At 36.4% G+C, this 20,404-nt stretch overlaps 1 protein-coding gene across 2 annotated transcripts in view; it reads right to left on the bottom strand.

Moving 5' to 3' along the window:
• The window catches only part of vps72b (vacuolar protein sorting 72 homolog b), a 57,272-nt gene that overhangs the window by 16,540 nt on the left and 20,328 nt on the right, over window positions 1-20,404 (bottom strand). Inside the window, exon 1 of one of the 2 annotated variants that reach the window (XM_009292400.5) lies at window positions 798-1,146. The exons of the other annotated variant lie outside the window; for it this stretch is intronic. Coding sequence (XP_009290675.1) covers window positions 798-914 — 117 coding nt within the window. The 5' untranslated portion in view covers window positions 915-1,146. Of the gene's footprint in view, window positions 1-797; window positions 1,147-20,404 lie in introns of those variants that run through there. 2 annotated transcript variants of the gene reach the window in all.

The following is a 20,404-nucleotide window of genomic DNA, read 5'->3' as shown; positions in this document are numbered from 1 at the left end:
TCCATAGACAATTTAAATAATAATCTTGTATTTTATATCTTGAATTTAAAATGTATTTAGCAGTTTTATATACGCTATTATCTTTAAGACGAGCTTTATAGCCTACTAATCTGTTACAAAACAAACACTTGATTTGTGCATCAGATTCACTGTCAAAAATAAATAACCAATAAATATAAATGCAAGTATATATAAAACAAAGATGTCACTCTGTAAAAAGGTGTTTATTTAAATTAAACAGCCGAAATGCAGAACAGGCTACTTAATTTTTACACTGGGAAAATGTATTAGAAAAAGCCACAATAAAAAAAAGCAAACAGCAGTTAACACCAGAAAAAAACAACGTTTTCATTATTTAAGCATAACAACAAAACTTTTTATATTTTAATGAATTGAAATCATGTATTGTAGGCATTTTGGTCAGTTTTACTGTATTAATGTAGGCTATTTAAAGCTGGACCCACCGACGCAGATGCATGTCGCGTGTGTCTAATTAATTATGCACGCAAAAACTTACTTGTAAACCAAATATGTTGCCAGATTCTTTCATGGGCATGAGAGATAAAGTGCTTATGAAGTGCTTCGTCGGCCTCTGGTCGTTAACCGACGCAGAGCCGACGTTTGTTGAGCTGGAACAATAGAACACACGACCGAACGATCATGCGTATGTTTGGCCGACCATATACCGATGTTAGAATTAAAGGGGCCGACGTGTTGACCTTCGGCCGACGTCGGCCCAACGTATGTGTGCTGTCTGGGACATAAGCCCATGGTACAGGTGATATATTATCACTCACGTCGTGAAATCCTCCATAGGTCGTCTTGTAAAACTCATCCTCCTCTTCTGCATCCAGCAGTCTGGACATACGGTTTCCCGCAGTCTTTCGAGGAGCTCTGCTGAAGGCTAAACTCATCCTGGCTTAACGTTACACCCAGATCCAGTTCAGAATCAGTCAAATATTAAAATATGACATCTTTGATACCCATTTATTATTTAATGAATGATATTAGAAGTTAAAACAGAGCATTGTCAACTCGAATCTGAAAATTACAACATCATCGGGAGCGCATATGAGATTTTCAATAATATTATCAGATCATACCAGCATGACACCAGAATAAACGTCACACTCACTAGTCTAATGTGGTATTAAGAGAGTAATCGATGCACAGATTTTCTTTCAGACCAAACTAATGGAGAACTGATATGAAGCTGCAGGCCGCCAGATGGAGACAAAGCGGCGACAAAGAGAGTGTTTACACCTATTTTTCTAGTCTAAAGTGACCTTGTGTTGTGAAATGGTTATGTTAGTTCAACTTGAAATCTGGAATGACACCAGCAGCTGTCACAAAGTGCAGGTAAAGTATCATCAGACACTTCTTAGGCGTCGTTGTATGAAACAAGTTGTGTTCACACGTTTTCACCGCTGATTTGTTTATGGGAATTTCCCTGTGGGTTTTGGATTAATCTACTGCATGAAGAGTTTAAAATTAACTTATAAGCAGCATAATTTACCAAGTTAACGGCATAAACTGACACAAATATTGACTTAAAATTATAAAATTTGTGGACGACGGCTCTTGATGACACTTATTAACACTGTGATTAACACAGTGATTAACACTGTGGCCTCATAGCAAGCAAGAACGTCGCTGGTTCGAGTCCCAACTGGGTCAGTCAGCATTTCCGTGTGGAGTTTGCATGTTCTCCCCATGTTCGCGTGGGTTTCCTTCGAAAGTCCAAAGACATGCGGTAGAGGTGAATTGAATTAATTAAATTGGCTGTGTGAATGAAAGTGTATGGATGTTTCCCAGTACTGGGTTGCAGCTGGAAGGGCATCCGCTTTGTAACACAAATGCTGGATAAGTTGGTGGTTCATTCTTCTTTGGTGACCACTAATGAATAAAGGAACTAAGTTGAAGGAAAATGGATGATCAAATTTTTGTAGAACGCCTCGGGAAACTGTAGTGCATTTCTTAAAGGGCACCTATGGTGAAAAATCTACTTTTCAAGCTATTTGGACAGACGTGTGTGTATGTATACTGTATAGACTGTCATATTGGGGTGATATAAACACACACAGTCCTTTTTTTTTTCAATTTAACAACATAAAAACGGTGGACCAATTGGAGCAGTTTTTAGACCGACCGCAACTTTACGTAGGAGAGTGGTCCTCCCACCCACCAATATTGATTGAAAGCCTCGCGTCACGATCATATCCTCAGTTTCTTGTTTCACATCCGCTATTTTCAGCGTGTGAGTCAAAGCGATATCACTAAAGGAACACCTTTGCTCTATTTTTAGATGAAAGACTCATTGGGCTCAACAAAAGATCAACATTCTCCACATTATCGCTGTAAACGGAATTATTTCTTGTACCTTGTGCGTGGCCCGGTGTAGTGCATTTCGGAGTTCTGGGCGTGGGTTTCTGTCAGGGTGCACGCGGCGGAGCTTCGGGTCGGCGGCCACGGCGCCATTGTGTTTGCCCTGGTGGAGGCCTGTGTTTGGAGTTCTGGAATGCGTGGCGCGACGATTCGGGACACTTCATGTTTCTGCCACCTCACTGAGAGTATCTGGTGTGCATTCGGTGCCTCAGTCAAAGTTAATTCAGTGTATGTGGTTATTAGTACAAGCTCTGCACTTGTACACCGAGACTATACAAACTATACAAAGACACAAATGATTTTGTACTCTCTGCTTGGTCTGTGTCCAAGTCGTAAATGTACGGCTGAATGCTGATCCTAGCTTAGCTTAGCTTCTCTCTCTCTGTCTGTCAGCCTGTCTGTTGCAAACACAGAGCGTGGGAGCTTTTTGCTCCGCCCCCTTGTTACGTTGGGCGGCAAGCCGAAACTAATTTTCATGTGAAACAACACGCCCCTAAAACAGCAAACTGTGTAAATCCCCACAACATGACACTTTTTAACACATTATAATAAAAAAATCTGAACTGTGTGTTGAACTGAACCTAAACTGGCACACTCAGAAGAACCATAATACTAATATTAAATCATAAAAATGGGGTAAACTATGTGCCCTTTAAGTAGTACTTAAGTATTTAATGAATCTGGTCTGCAAACAGAATGACTAATTTGATATACTAAAATATTAAAAATAATAAAATAAAATAAAATAAAATAAATTAATTAAAAAATCCACACACACACACTTTAATGGCTCTTTAAATAATGTGTCAAGAAATAAGTTTTAACCATTTTTCAAGCGAGAATATAGTTGTTTAAAACTCAAATCTGTGGTTTATTTATGGTGTGTATTTTAATATGTTTATAAAAAAAAAAATATATATATATATATATATATATATATATATATATATATATATATATATATATATATATATATATATATATATATATGAATTAAGAGAATATTGACCTCCTGGTGACGGGTGCCTGAATCCGTCTAAAGCGGGCTTTCCTCAGCTAGTCAATCTGACATTTACACTAACTTTAGGTGTTTAACAGTCGTTGGTTTCATGACTGAACTTACTTTTGTTCCAGTTTATTATGCTTTGGCTTAGCACAAAGTGATGTTAATTAAATATTATTTCACATTTCCATGTTAACCTTATAAAATAAATAAAGGTGCAGTGCAATCAAAAAGATGTTGTAACCAGTTTTTGGGGCTGCAATAACATTCTGTCATTTATAAAAATAAAAAAGTTCCAATACTAGCATAATAGTTCATTTGTATTAATTTCTATGATGAATAAAATAAAAAAGTTTGAATTCCTATAATTATCGTTCAAAAGATATAGACCTTTTGACAGTAATTAGCTGTAATCATGCTACCTGCATTATTTTCACAATAAAATTATGAATACAACATATTACTGTGAAGTTTTACAGTTAAATCCTGTAAAGCGATAACAATCTAATTTATTATAAAAATTACGGTAACTTGTTATAAAAATCTGGAATTTTTTTACAGTTTGTTTATTCAATGACTGAAATATATGTTTAGCCATTATCATTAAATTGCTGACTTTTTACACTGGTAATAATGCCATCTGTTTGTTCATTTGACTTATCCCTTAGTCTAAAAAAAGACTGAATGAAAGTAAGATAAAGTTCTGCAGAGGAATTGTGAAGATGCACTGTATGAAATGCAAGCAGTCAAAGCAACATTCCACGGTCTTTTTCCTTGTTCATTGTTTTGTCTTTTTTTGACAGGTCGTGATCGATGGCATTTGAAGGTCATGTGGCTTCCTTTATCCCCTTGCTGAAGGCATTGGAAGTTACATTTAAAAATATGCAAGATATGTGAAACGAAATCTCTTAATTGGCATCAAAAGTTCCACAAAAAAAAAAAAAAACTTTAGGAACTGTTCATTGTGGCGGCAGTAATGATACTTCTAAGGCATCGGTAAGTTTCATTTGGGAAGTTATTTACACACTGAATAAAATGCTGTTTCATACAATTGATTTGTGTTGGGACAACATGAAGGAATTAAGTTAACTTATTACAAATTTAAGTGGATTTAACAAAAAAAAACAATTATGTTGTCCCAACAAAATCTCAATAATTGTGTTGTTTAAATAGCAACAAAAATATTTTTTGAATGTAAGTTTGTATGAGAAATTAATTGTAGTCCATTATTTGCCTTCAATTAAAGACATGATACTGTCTAGATGGCGATATTATTAAACAGACCTTTTTCTGAGTATTTTACGTTTGACTGGAAAATGCAAAACCAAATCGAAATGGCGATTTAAACTTTTTGCAAAAGTCCATGGGGAAAAACCTAGAGAGAGAGGAAATCAAAATTTAATGCAGGGAAGTTGAATTAAATACAAAACAAAAGCACTCAGTAAAAGTGTAATTCTTCAAATGAGATAAGCTACTAATTACAGGACTGGAAAGTTGCCAGAGACTGAAATAAACTGCTTGTGGGATGTGGGAAGAATTGCCTAAGGGGTCAAGATCATGTGAATTCCATAGTTTTGTATTTGTTTTCCCTTTCCTGGTGTAGGAAAAGGGTAAAGTACACATGAGAGAGGCCCACATTTCCACCCACACACACACACACACACACCCACATGTGAAAATCTGTATATCAAAAAATTTCCCTTGAATGCCAATGTGTAGGGATTTTCAAAGATCATATAAAGTTGTTGAGTTTTTCTGTTTTGTTTTTTGTTTCATCCGAATTGCACACAGACAACACTAGTCTATTCATTTCTGAGAAAGCAATGATTGCAGCTCTGACAGAACCCAATTGTCCTTTTAACAAAGCTGTAGTGTGTGTTTAGAGCAAACATTCAATGTCATTCCTTCTCAGCCCATTTACATTCATTTGACAACCAAAGGTAAAGCATAAGCACACCCACAAAGCCTGTTCTAACTACCAAGTTTACATACTCTAAAAGCTTCAACGTTTGATCACCTGGCAAGTTCCAAACCATACGCTTGTAGATTTGTTTTGAAGATGGTTAACATTTTCTGAATTATTAACCGTGGCTTGTATTAAACTTCCTCCCACACTGAAGGTTATTCACGGTAAAGGTGTGCTGGCATTGTTTCAGGAATGAAAGAATAAGGAAGTAGTAACTCCGGGACACTCCTCCAAAATATGCAAATAAAATGCAGATGTTGTGTCTTTTGTCTTGGTGTCTTTTCACTAGATCATGAATTTTTTTGGTTGCACTTTATTTTGATGGTCATTTTAGACATTGTATTGACTATAATTTGCTTTGTAACTACATGTCAACTAACTCTCATTAGTCTATTAGTGTTAGATTAGGGCTATTGTAAATCTCTCATGTAGGTATCAATATTCAAAGATGGTTCACTCTCATTATTATTAAAGGAAGTCCTGCCTTCCTGTCAAAATAGCCAGGCATCAACCATTATTGATGATTCTTTGTTGTTCTTTACGAATATTATAATTGTTGCAATCTAATCAAGAAAGGTTGTGGCCAATCCGAACAAAACACAGACTTCTGAAGTTCTTATTCATTCATTCGTTCATTTACTTTCAGCTTAGTCTCTTAATTTATCAGAGGTTGCCACAGCAGAATGAACCGCCAATTTATCCAGCATATGTTTTACACAGCAGATGCCATTCCAGCTGCAACCCAGTACTGGGAAACACCCATACACACTCATTCACACATACACTATGGACAATTTCGCTTGCCCGATTCACCTATAGCGCATATCTTTGGATTTGTGGGGGAAACCAGAGCACCTGGAGGAAACCCACAGAAACATGGGAAGAACATGCAAACTCCACACAGAAATGCCAACTGACTCAACTGGGACTCGAACCAATGACCTTCTCGCTGTGAGGTGAAAGTGCTGAGCCAGCGTGTCACCTTGACGTTACTCATGGGAACATTAATTAAAATATTCTGTTATTTTCTAAGTTTAACACAGCTTATTTTATTTTCTATGTATGTTGGACTCCTAGTTTGAAAGAAAAATCTGGAGTAAGTCAGTGCAACATCATCTTATCTGTTTATAGCTGGTCAGAATGCAAAACACGAGAACGATGGGTTATTTTTTTTTATTTGTTAGTGTAATGTGCATATTGTGACAATTTCCACGTTTGTTTGTATTAAGGAAAGAAAACACATGTACACTTTTAAATAAGTTTTTAATACATGTTTATGCATTGTGTCATATCACTGAGCTCCGATGTATTTATACTTAAGCCTATATTTCATCCACACAACATAAACCAGAACCGGTTGTGGACAGATTGACTTGGTCCTAACGTGAACCTCTTTTCCACATTCAAAAGATTGTTGCTTGACAAATCTATTAGATTGTTAAAATATTTCTTGACCCCTGAAGTATGATTATTCTGCATGTGACATAATGCTTTGTGAGTATTAGACACATGAGAGCGAAGTTCATTAATATTCACAACCTTTCCAAATAAGGTAAAAACAGAGCTTTTCATACAAGGTGTAATTCGTAGGGTTATAAATGGACTTGTTTCTGGGGATTTATTACAGTTACCCAAGCTGTTATGTTCTTCAAGATATCAGAGAACAATAAAACATAATGTATCAATAGCAATAGCAATGCATTTGGAAAATCTCAGAATGAATGCAGATTTTTTTTTTCCACAGCTCTTTTACATGGGAGAAAACTGTAATTTACAAAAGCTTGTTTAAGGGGGTGATCCAGAGTGTTTTTTAAAGGCTTGGTTGTGTTTATGAAGTGCAAAGCAATATTTGCTCATGCTTCATTTGTAAAAAAAATAAATAAATCAATAAATTTTTCCATATATCTTACTTTAATTTTTTACAGCTACTCAGCTAAGATGAAAACAACAATCAAATTTTCTAGTTTCTCTGAAGGCCCGCCCTCAAGAGGCTCTGATAAGTCAGCTAACATAATGTGGTGTGATTAGCGGATCTACTCTACTTCACCAGGAAGCGTCACACCTCTGCTCTACTTGCACACGCTTTGCATCTGTTGTGTAAATACTGTCAGTCAGTGTATCCGTATCAGTTTGAGCCTTAATCAGATGAAAAATGAAGAAGACCCAGCTGAACCCCATGCCTGCTCTGTAAAATAAAAGTGTATTTTATATATATTCGGGTTATAAGCAAGCGGCAACCTCCCGCTCTCCCTCGGCAAGCCAATACGGAAGAAACTAAAACTGCAATTCATCGACTCGCCTTGGGGGGGCTGGCTCCAGGAAGTGCAGGTCATTTCAGACTGCAATGGGAAATTGGCTATTTTTACAGCTGATAAAAATATGTTTACAGCCTGGTACAAAAGATGGCGTTGTTGCATATAGCAATGATTAACCTTCATGACAACTGTGAGGGGGGTGAATTTTTTTATAACTCATCTGTTTCATTTTTATTAGGTTATATTAAGTCTGCATAATTAAGGGCATGGCCACTTGAGTGACAGCTACGTCTCGCTGCTCGCTGTCTCGTCACCTCACTGTCACGATGAACTCGGCATATACATCGCATTTTTGTGTTGGTTAATGTTTCGTTACACAGTCAGTTGCCTTTTGGGATTATTTCCTACAATTATCAGATGATATGGCATGCTGTGTTCACTTTATTGTGCTCACAAACCATTCACGTGGCCTCACGTTTCCCTGGTGAGTGAAATTATATACTTGTATACCATCCCAATAAGTGTATTTGTTTTATTTAAGATCATTTATCATTTATAATGTTCTTTAGAGCTGTAATGCACTCCAGAATCTGTCAGATTGATTAGCTGTAGGCTTTAGACCAGTCATCTGATGTGTTATCATACAGTGTTATGCCTGGATTTCATCAATAGTCTTGTACTTACTAACACAGACTATATCTGAAGTGTTTGGACGTATTTCGCGTTTTCCTCCTGTAGGAAAACGTCATCAGAACAATACTTAGTGGCTCAATGTATTACAGCAGTGTTTTTAAAAGTCTAAACACTTTATTGACATAGTGTACAGCCAAGCACATGTGGTCAGAACACAAACGAATCGCAGGTAATGAAGTATTAAGCGTTTCTCCCAAAGAAAAGTCTGTCTGCCAGGTCCAAGCAAGCTCACTCTCCGCCTCTTTGCCCTTGTTTGGTATCCCGCCGTGGGTGCTATAACATGCGAACAAAATGGCAACGGTTGGCCGTGCCTACTTGTGGCTTCTTTTGCGCTCTTCAGAAACCTATGGGTGACGTCACGGATACTAAGTCCATATATTTTACAGTCTATGGTTATAAGCATGTGTAAGTAATTTGAAAAGTTCACATATCTTTTGTGAGTTCATTATTTGAGGTGTAGAACGCACAGAAGCGGCAACATAGAGAAACACTGCAGTGCCTGGTGAAGATTGTAGGTGCTTACAGGGGTTTGACGGATAAATATGAATTTGTTGCTAAATTGTTAGCGGTGCCGAACAGCATTTCCTGTTGTTTACATCCTTGTTTACGTTCTTGCTACAACATACGGTTAATGCTAGAAACTGTGCATGTTGTTGATCAATTTTAACGAATAAAAATACTTACAGGTTGTGGTTCACAATCCACAGCTTCTTCTATTATGGTTGGAGCTGCTTCTTTGAGGAGTTTTTAGGCGAAACCAACACTAAACTGGAAGAGATTCTGGAAATTGTCCTTTGTCAAATGCTTGAGCTATATCTTTTTTTATAATTCTCTGGAACATAATTAAGATTAAATTGTAAGCACTTCTCTGTTTGTGTCGTGTTTTTTGGAAACCCAAATACTTAAATAGAAGAAGCTCTGTGGAAATAGCAGCGTTTGCACAGCATTTTAGCTTTTTCTGCTATAACAGCGCCTCTGGCCATGCCCCTTCACTGCAAAGGGTGTCTGCGCATAACCTGAAGGGTTTATGATCTCATTAACCTGGATGCATTTTTTGTAGTCACCAAACTTCGTTTGCTGTAGGCTTTGCTAAGCTAATGCTTCATTGAACTTTGAGCGTATTACATTCAGAGATGTTGTTTATGTTCACACAGCTACATTACACATGAACTAAAATATGATATCGTAGAGGAACACCCCTTTAGACAGTTTGCAGTTTCAGGCTTCCAAAATGCAGTTTTTGTGTAAATAAACAGCTTTACAAACATTTCTAAGAACATGAAGTTCAAGTACAAACAGTCCTGGAGTCATATGAGCCAGCTGATTTTCTGTGAATTTCTGAGTTTAGTGACTCGGTTTCGGCTTTTAGGAACGAATGCCAATGTTGTGAATGAGAGCTTTGTGTTCAGTATGGTATTTAGTTTCTTTTTTTCTTTGAAGTCTGGCTTTCGTCTCCATGTTTTTTTTTCTCCCTCTCTCCCTTTTGCTCTTGCTGCATACAAAAACATCTGTGAAACTGAGATGGGACACAGTCATTCAATGAAGAAACTCTAGCACCCCTAAAAGTGTTGCATTGACGTTAGTGGCGTTTACAGCCTGGACTTTGTTTGTTGTTGTTGTTTTGTGGTGCAGAGCTCAAAGGCTCTATCATAGGCTGTGTGGTTGTTCACATATGAAGGACGCTGTTGTTTGGGCCGTCAAACACAGACATTATTCTCAGGCTACAGTGGGATATGATCTCACAATTCAGGAATGTGAGCAGGCTGCTGGGAAGTGAGCCGGTGTGGGGGTGTTGCGTTTCCCCCCTATTATAAACTGGTATGCAGACCACACGCCACTGAAATTAAAGGCAAGATTAGATCCTGGAAAAATACATGAAGATAAATCATACAAAGATAAATCATACAAATGTTTGTGTTTAGCATTTTTCATCAGTCACTGTAGAAACACAATGCACTGAGGACACAAACTAGTCCAGTTTGGCCCAGTTAATATTAATCAGGACAGTACATGTCAATAGGAGACGCATGTTTTAAAGTATTTAGGTTATATAAGAAGGTTTAGTTTGCTTTTGTTTGGGCTGTCATTCCCTTCTGCATCAGCGTCCATGTCAAAAGCATTACATCGTGTCATTACATAAGACCAGGATTCTGTTTGGGCATGTTCGGAAACTGGACTGATGTTTTGACCCTGAGAACAGAATGTTCCTCTAAAACCGCGCTGACGTAATGTCTCAGACAGCCAGCCCATCGCTCACATCATGACCTCTTTCTCTTTTTTGAGAGAAGTATATCACTGCGTCATTGTCTTGAGATGACAGATAACTGTAAAAGAGTGAATTTTTGTCTTTTTGACATAAAAAATGTTGTTTGTCAACCTTTAGAGATTTAACCTACATATCATATGGTTTGACATTTATGTAACCTAATTCCCAATTTGGGACTAAGTCTAAATTTGAAGACGCACACATTAATTTGGGCGATGTGGGTGACAAACTCAACCATTTGGTTACATTTTTAAACCAGTCTGTGGGTTTGTCCATATGAACCTCAAATGCATGTTGAAACAACCCAGCATTTTTTAGAGTGCTGTGTAAAGTCAAACAGTTCATTAGTTTTTTTGTATTTAAATAGTAACTATTTTTTTCAAGCTATAAATAAAATATATTGACAAATGTATAAGAGGAAGGCATAACAGGCCGAAAATGTCCCCACAAGTATATCAATACCAATTTTTACCTTTTATTTATTTATTTTTTGGTCCTCATGAGGAAACCAAAAAAACATAAATCATACAGAATGAAATATTGTGAAAATAAAACTGCAGAATGTTTCTTGTGAGGGTTAGGTTTAGGGGTACCACTGTAGGGAACAGAATATACAGTTGAAGTCAGAATTATTAGCCACCCTTTACATTTTTTTTTATTTTAAATATTTCCCAAATTATGTTTAACAGAGCAAGAAACTTTCACAGAATGTCTGATCATTTCTTTTCTTCTGGAAAAAGTCTAATTTGTTTTATTTTGGCTAGAATAAAAATTGTTTTTATTTTTTTAAAACCCATTTTAGGGTCACTATTATTAGCCCCTTTTAGCTAATTTTGTTTTCGATAGTCTTCAGAACAAACCATCGTTATACAATAACTTGCCTAAATACCCAAACCTGTCTAGTTAACCTAATTAACCCAGTTAAGCCTTTAAATGTCACTTTAGCTGTATAGAAGTGTCTTGTAAAATATCTAGTCAAATATTATTTATTGCCATCAGTAAAATGAGTTAATAAAACTGGAAATGAGTTAATAAAACTATTTTGTTTAGAAATGTGTTGAAAAAATCTCTCCGTTAAACAGAAATTAGGGGAAAAATAAACATAGGGGCTAATAATTCAGGGGGGCTAATATTTCTGACTTCAACTGTACATTCGGAACATATTAAAACATAACATTTTTGTCCACATAAAACATGAAACCCAATGTGTATGTATGAAGGTTTATGTGGATTACAGGGACACAAAGTTGTATAATGATGGTTATAACCTAGTTGTACTGTTTCATGTGAGAATTGGGTTTAGGGGTATAGGTATGGGGTAGAGCCATGTAATACGCTGTTTTTACTCTATAAAATACATTATGCCTATGGAGTGTTCCTGTAAACCAGAAATGCCCAAGCGTTGATCCTATCTGAGAAGAGAGGGAGAAATATAAGGATGGTTTAGTCTGCAATTTCTAATTTAATGTAACATTTTTGATTGTTGTTTTATTGCTAAGCTACAAAATTTTTTTAAATTCAATGTTTCAATTAAATGAAAAATAAATAAATCAGATTTTGCTTCTATGTTTGTACTGTCACCCAACAGACAAACAATGCAGAGACATCAGTGAGCGAAGGCAAAGCTTGATTATTGTTTTCAACATTGAACTCTTTATGTTTTTATTGTAATAAGTTATTATTTTAAATTATTCTGCATAAGTTAATACTATATAGTGTAATATTTTGTATTTATTTTTAAACATTATGAAATAAATTAGGGAATTACCTATGGCAGCTTTAACTTTCGGCCCACGGCTCTCAGTAATATTTGGTTTTTGACCCTTCTTATGAAACATTTTGGGCACCCCTGCTGTAAACCATGTGAACATGTATATGTGTGTTTGGAGTTCAAAATTAGAAAACAGCTTACAGTTTCTTTAACTTCGATTACACTGCCTACTTAGACTAATTATTATTATATGTTCTAAAGAACAGAATGAAATAACATATTTGAAAACATTAAAGCACAGCAATGACTGTAGAAAAATTACAGCTAAATTTCTATATGTTACAGCAGTCACCAAAAAAAGTTTATCACTGCAATCATTTCAAAGTGCCAAGCAAGTAATAAACTTTTTCGCCAGCCAACACTTTGCTTGTATAAATCTTCATTTAATGACACACCAGTGTGAACGTATGCCATAAATTTCTTTAAAAGAACCAAGCCATGGAGAGCATGCAGAAGTAAACATCATGCTGACACTCAAGCGCATGTGACCGAAAGAGTGCAGTTAAAATGACAAGACATATCTCAAGCAAACACATATTAATACACTTACCAGTCACTGACTCTGCTTGTCAAGCACAGCATGTCCTTAAACACACAACCTCCCAAAGGAGTGAGCGAAACTTTTGCATAGCTGATTGCTGCAACAGTGCAATGTTTAACATGTTTTATTAGACTCTTTACTTTAAACATATATAGCTTGCATGTTATTGTTATAGCCTCTATAAGACATTATGTAGACTCTAAGTCATTATGCGACTACATCTCATATTTGAGTTTTTGTTTCAGAATGGCTTTAAAGTACTTTAGAATGTAGATTACATTCAAGATCATTAGGTTATCTGTTGACAAATCATCAAAATAAAGTTTTATCAGATATTAAGCAGACACTCTAATACATGTAGATACAAAATAACATTGTTAACAGGTTTATTTTTATTTATTTTTGTTATTTATTTTGATTTCACATGTGCTTTCGGTCTTTGAACAGTATTCTCCTTCAGGCACAAAAACATCAAACCCGTACTAGTTAAAGGGTGTGCCGCATACCAATCATAGCTTCATGACTTACTCGTTTATGGTTAGAGGCAGGTAATGTCATAACTAACCTCAGCGAATAACACCTAAAAACAAAACTATTGAGAACACAGTCTTTACTCATGTCTCTGCATGCGCTTATGAATCAGTTTGCAGGGTTTGGCTTTTTATGATAAAAAGATATTCTGATATGTCTTAAAATTTTTGATCAATGTAAAAGCAGTTTGACTTCAGATAACATTGTAGTCTGAATGTGAATTAGAATGGATGTACGGAAAAAAAAGAAAATAGAAAATGATTTTAACTAGTTGGTCCTTTTTTATGAATAAAGTCTGAATGTGTTCTTACTTAAATAAATACATCCTATAAACTTGTCTCAATGCTTTAGTTTACAACCTACAAGTAAGTAATCGGAACGTACAGTATTCATACTATTTGCTTTACATCCTGTAATCTAGTGTGTTACCAAAATACTTGATGGGAGAATATGTAAGCAATGTGTCTGACAATACTTATGACGAACAATAAGTTAAAAAAAGAATGAAGAGAATGATGAAGGAAGTACATACAGTACTTTCGGATTAAAGGGATTGTTCATTCAAAACTTAAAATTCTGTAATTCACTAACCATTTAAGTGTTTTAAACCTGACAACCTGAGTTTCTTCTATTGAACACAAAAGAAGATATTTTGAAGAATGATGGAAATGTGTGACCATTGGAATTAGTAGTATTTGTTTGATTGGTGGTTAAAAAGTGGTTACAGGTTTCCAGGTTTGTTCAAAATATCTTCCTTTGTTTTCAATAGAATAAATGATGTCATAAAAGTTTATAATCACATGATGATAAGTAAATAGTTAGAATGTTTTCATATGTAGGCAAACTGTCCCTTTGAGGCAGAAGTGCCATTTTTTCATGCACCTGTCAGTGTTAAGATTTTTTTTTAAGTCTTATGTAAAGAAACCATCCAAAATACACTTTTAAGTCTATCATTTGCCAATAGAGATTTTTCCTAAATTTCCTCCATTGCGTACGTACACTAAACTTCACAGTTTTATTCATATACAGTATATCTGGTTAAGGGATTTGCTTGTACATAGATTGCCTGATTATTAAAACATTTAATTTTTTTCTGGCTGGTAGCAGTATTTTCAAACTTATGGAATAGTACATAAAATTCCAAAAATCCACTCTGTAAAAACCATGGACTCCTATTTTGTAAAACATAAAATAAAAATAATAAAATGCATTTTAATTTAGCTACCCATAAAAGTAAACCTGTCTCTAACCGACCTTTAAACTTACTCATACTACTTAACCCATCACTAACCGACCCTTAAACCTACCCATGCTACTAAACCCATCCGAAAACCAGTTCTCATAATACTAAACCTAACCACCGTCTCTAACCATCCCATACAAGTAACCGATGCTTAACCCTACCCATAATATTTAACCCATCACTAACCAACCCTTAAACCTACTCATACCATGACTTCTAACATGTCTGTGCTTTATTGTATCTATCACTGCTTTCCAGGTTGTTGTTTTGAAAGCTCTTTGGTTCAACAACACAATTTCAGGGAAATTTGTAACTGTTTGATATAGTGGCTAATTTGGATGAATTTGTATCATTAGCCCCTTTCACACATACAGACCTTTCCAGAAAATGGCCGGCAATTTTCCGGAAAGGTTGTATGTGTGAACAGGTCCTTTTTGAAAATACCGGTAAATTCGTTCTGGCTATTTTCCGGAAAGAGGAGTTGTAACATTACCGGCAATTTGCCGGAATGCTGCGCTGTGTGAATGCAGAAGGAAGATTGCCGTAATAAGCGCGTACACGTCTAGAACGTGCTGACATGAGACGTCTGCTTTAGCCAATCACAACAGTCAGACGCATTTACGTCCGCGCCGTTTATGAGAATAAAAGCCTTTCAATATTTTTCCAGACACATTTAGCTGCTAGAAGTTAGTCAGATCACGTTTATATGTTCTTCTTAATGCCAACTGTGTAAATAATCATCAATGACATGCTTATTATAAGCCATTGTTTGTTTACCTTCAAGCTTTGCGTGTGCCTGTGAAACAGCCTGTGAGCGCCTGCACACGCACATATTATGAACATCTCGACATGCGAAAGTGATCCTGCGAAAGTTGTTCACAATATTGATCATGCACAGAGTTTGTAATTTAGTCAAATGTTTACAAATACAAGTGCAGTCGTTTAAAGCTCATTTGTGGTGAATGATGTCAGAATTTACCGGTATTTTGGAATGGATGTGTGAATGCTCTTTTCCGGAAAATTTCCGTAACGTCCTCGCCTGTGTGAACAGCGCTTTTTTGAATATACCGGTAAAGTCGTTCCGGAAATTTTCCAGATATTTACCGGTATCACTGTGTGAAAGGGGCTATTATCTTATTTGTAAAAATTTTGTGCGATTTGCTTATCCCCCAATGATGGTTGGGTTTAGTTGGGTGCCACACCACCTGTTTAAAATCATACATTTTCAAACAACTAAACTCGAATTAAGTTATTAAAAATTAGCCACTAAATCGGCAAAATGTAAAATAGTAACGTTTCCTTGTGAGATCAGGCTGGGTCGAAGCAGACAGATTTTTGTTTCCCAGAATAGTGTGAGAACAAGATGAATAAATATGACAGCAGTGTCTGACTCTGCCAACAAATCAGCCTGTGCCACATAAACAAACAGGACAAGCTGTGCCATGTATGCCTCCAACTAACTAAGGCTCCATGAGAAAAGAAAGGCGATCAAGTGAAATTTGAATCAGTTGTAAGAACAGGAATAGGGGAAGTTCTTCTGTGTTTTTGGTACTGTCAAGTTAAAGGTCTGTTTTGTGGAGTGTAAAGTATGAGAACTTTTTTAAGTTTAGTTTAAGGTGAGATCGCAGGCAAAAAACTGATATTGGAGTTCTTGGCTTTTCAATTGTCAAATAAAACATTTAAAAATTGTATTTTTAAATGTTTCATTTGTCTCTGTTGCGTCTGTAGATTTCAACTATGATAAGTTTTTTAGAAGCTGTTTTCTCATTGAGTCATGAATCTCCACTTCAGCATTGCGAACATACATCAAACTTAACAGTTTCACAATACAATATATCTTGTTTTAGGAAACACATTTGTTTGTACAAAATTTGTCTGATTATATAAAACATTTCATCTAACTGCTGATTTTCTGAATTATGGAGTGATACATAACATACCCCAAATCCCCAGAGTAAAAACATTTGTTAAAAAAAAATCATACAATTATATAAATAATTGTTTTCATTTCAGTCTTTTTGTCATTTAACTGACAGTCTTGCCTTAAAGCAAAAACTCTGAGATACTGTGGCAAAATTCAGCAGACACTTAAACCTACCCATGCTACTAAACCCATCACTAACCAACCCTTAAACCTTCCCATACTACTTAATCCATTACTAGCCAACCCTTTAAACTACCCATACTACTAAAGCCATCACTTACCAACCCTTAAACCTAACTTTACTACTAAACCTGTCCCTAACCATCTCTTAAAACTACCAATACAAGTAAATCTGTCTCTAACCGACCCTTAAAACTCATAACTGACCATTAAACCTCATTAACTGACCCTTAAAAGCAACCCCTAAACCTTATTAATTGTCCCATAAAAGCAACCCATTCTATTATACCCATCATTAACCAACCCTTAAATCTACCTTTACTACTAAACCCGTCTCTAGGCATCCCTTAAAGCTACCCACACAAGTAAACATGTCTCCAACTGACCCTTAAACCTCATTACTGGCCCTTAAACCTTTTTAAAAAAAACAACCCTTTAACCTCATAACTGACCCTTAAATCTCATTTACTGACCCTTAAAACCAACCCATTCTACTAAACCTGTCTCTAACCATCCCTTAAACCTAGCCATACAAGTAAATCTGTCTCTAACCAACCCTTAAACCTTATTAACTGATCCTTAAAAGCAACCCATTCTACTAAACCCATCACTAACCAACCTTTAAACCTACCCATACTACTAAACCGATCACTAACCAACCCTTAAATCTACCTTTACTACTTAATCCATCTCTAATCATCCTTTAAGCCTAGCCATACAAGTAAACCTGTCACTTACTGACACTTAAACCTCATTACTGACCCTTAAACCTTATTAACTGACCCTTAAAAGCAAGCCTTTCTGCATCCCTTAAAGCAGGGGTGCCCAAACTCGATCCTTTAGGGCCAGTGTTCTGCACAGTTTAGCTCCAACTTGCCTCAACACACCTGCCAGGAAGTTTCTAGTATATATAGTAAGAGCTTAATTAGCTGGTTCAGGTGTTTTTGATTAGAGTTGCTGCTAAACTTTCCAGGACACCGGCCCTCTAAGACCGAGGCTGTTTCTCAATTCCAAGAACGCAGAGAATGGACTTGCAAGTCCTCGGAAGAACGAACTCAGGAGACCGCGAGGGCAGAGAACGCGTCCTTTGAGAAATGGGATGCTGCGTTCTTCCTGATGGTCACGTGACCTTCACGCGTTTTCAATTGTAAATTATTTAAACATTACAGCCTTCATACAACGATTTATTGTTTCCCCCCTCTTCAAAATATATACTTTTCATAAAAACATTATAAATATACTCTGCACAATATAAATAAAACAGATTTTAATAAGAATTTCAGCAAACAAACGACCCTTAATGTGTTTATTCCTTTATTAAGATGTCCATGGTAATGTTTACTTTCACCGTTTCATTTAGGGAAACTCCTGAGGTAAATAAGTGATATCTCTGAACTTTAATAATAAATCTAAATAAAATGCTGCGCTTCCCACCTTCAGTCGCAATGACTTCTGGGACTTCCGGAGCGAGTTTGGTGCTCAAGTCTGCATCAGTGCGTCCTCCATATCAAGAACACATCCGGAAAGTTTCACACGTCCTCCATACTTGTGGTCTTGAGTATTGGAACTGAACTTAGGCAGCTGATGATGACGTTGCAAGAGAACACGAGGACGCAAGACCGCTGAAGAACGCATATTGAGAAACAGCCCAAGTTTAGACACCCCTGACTTATCGTTAGTAGTTAAGTTAATTCAGGGGTGTCCAAACTCGGGCCGGTATCCTGCATAGTTTAGCTCCTACTTCCTTCAACACACACTTCCCTGGAAGTTTCTAGTATACCTTGATTAGCTGGTTCAGGTGTGTTTAATTAGGGTTGGAACTAAAATATGCCAGACACCGGCCCTCCAGGACCAAGTTTGGACACCCCTGACTTAAAGCTACCCATACAAGTAAAGCTGCGGTCACACTGGGCTTTTCCTCCTATAGGCTTCCATCCATACGCACGCGAATGCGTCAGACCGAAAACGCAGGGTCATGCGTTAAGTTTCGCAGGTTGCAGCGGTGCAAAGTTCAAGCTTGTTGAACTCTGACCTGCGAAATCGCATCACTTTACTGCGTGAGACCAACCAAGGATCAAAACATGACCTCTCTGGACAGAAATTTAAAACATGGAGCAATCGCTCGCTTTTTTAATGCCTAATAATCTTGTTTATTCTCACCCCTTTTCGCAGCGCTGCACGACAGAATTTCGCATTATCAAAATCTAGTGTGACTGCAGCTTAAACCTGCCTCTGATTGACCCTTAAGCCTCATTACTGACCCTTAAACCTCAATAACTGACCCTTAAAAGCAACCCATTTTACTAAACCTATCACTAACCAACCCTTTAACATACCCATATTATTAACCCATTACTACCTTTAACCTTTAAAACTACACATACTACCAAAACCATAACTAACTAACCCTCAAACCTACCTTTACTACTAAACCCTAACCATCCCTTAAAGCTACTCATACGAGTAAAGCTGTCTCTAACCAACTTCTAATGTGTCGGTTCTTTTCTGCATCCATCACTGCTTTCCAAATTGTTGTTTTGAAAGCTCTCTGGTTGAAGCAGATTTTTATTTCCCAGAATAGTGTGAGAATAAGATGAATAAATACGAGAGCAGTGTCCGACGCTGCCAACAAATCAGCCTGTGCCACATAATCAAACAGGACAAGCTGTGCCATGCTGTGGGTGACATTGTACAATTGTGTACACTGTCAATTTCTCTGGGGTTAGAAAAACATTTCAAACAATTACCAGTGAACGCTATGAGATGTTTAAGGTGAGAACGACAACAAAGCCCTGCTGGAGATGTTTCTAAGTAACTAAGCCTCCATGAGAAAAAAGAAAGGAGATCAAGTGAAATAAGAGTCGGTCGTGGGAACAGGACAGCGACAAGTTCTCATGTGTTTTTTTGCTAATGTGTAGTTCAACGTCAAGGTTAAAGTTAATGTCATAGACAGCATGGGCTCAATGTTATTTGCGCTTTTTCAATTTTTTTCTGTGTGTAGTTTAACCTCTTAAGGCCCAAGATGTTTTTTTACATGCATTTTTTTATTTCTCTTTGCTATTTGGGCTAATTGGAACGTAATTAAATAAAAATCTTTTGATATGATGTACTTTTAGAGAAAAATGATGCCCATATATGTGGATTCGTGGTCCATATTTACATAAAACACTTTTTCCTGACTGTTTTGAATGCATATTTATCACAGAATTTTTTTTTTTTAACTTGCTTTGATTATCAGACAGTAAAAACAAAATTTTTTCCCCGTTTTGGACAGTTGAAAATAGTGTTTGGGACATTTCATATGCTGCAAAACAGTTGCAGGATGACACTGTATGTCTGTAACAAAATATAAAATATTCAAAGTTTTTTAAATAGCCACTTAAGAGCTATAATGTGCTGTCCACGTATGTGGACACCCAAGCCCTAGGAGGTTAAGGCGAGGCTGCATTCAAAAACAGGTATTTCTTGCACCTGACCACTTTAAGGTATTGGAATTCTTAGCTTTTATTTTTATGTATTTTTTAAGTCTAAAGTAACAAAAAAAGACTTACAAAATACAATTTTACAAAAAAAAGAAATAAATAAAAACAAAAAATACAAGTTTAAATGTTTCATTTTATTGCGTATGTTCAATTACAATAGACAT

The sequence above is a fragment of the Danio rerio genome, chromosome 16 (assembly GCF_049306965.1).
Source record: "Danio rerio strain Tuebingen ecotype United States chromosome 16, GRCz12tu, whole genome shotgun sequence".
In the NCBI taxonomy this organism is placed as follows: domain Eukaryota; kingdom Metazoa; phylum Chordata; class Actinopteri; order Cypriniformes; family Danionidae; genus Danio; species Danio rerio.
Note: the sequence above shows the minus strand (reverse complement) of the source record. Positions and strands in the feature narration are given on the sequence as shown.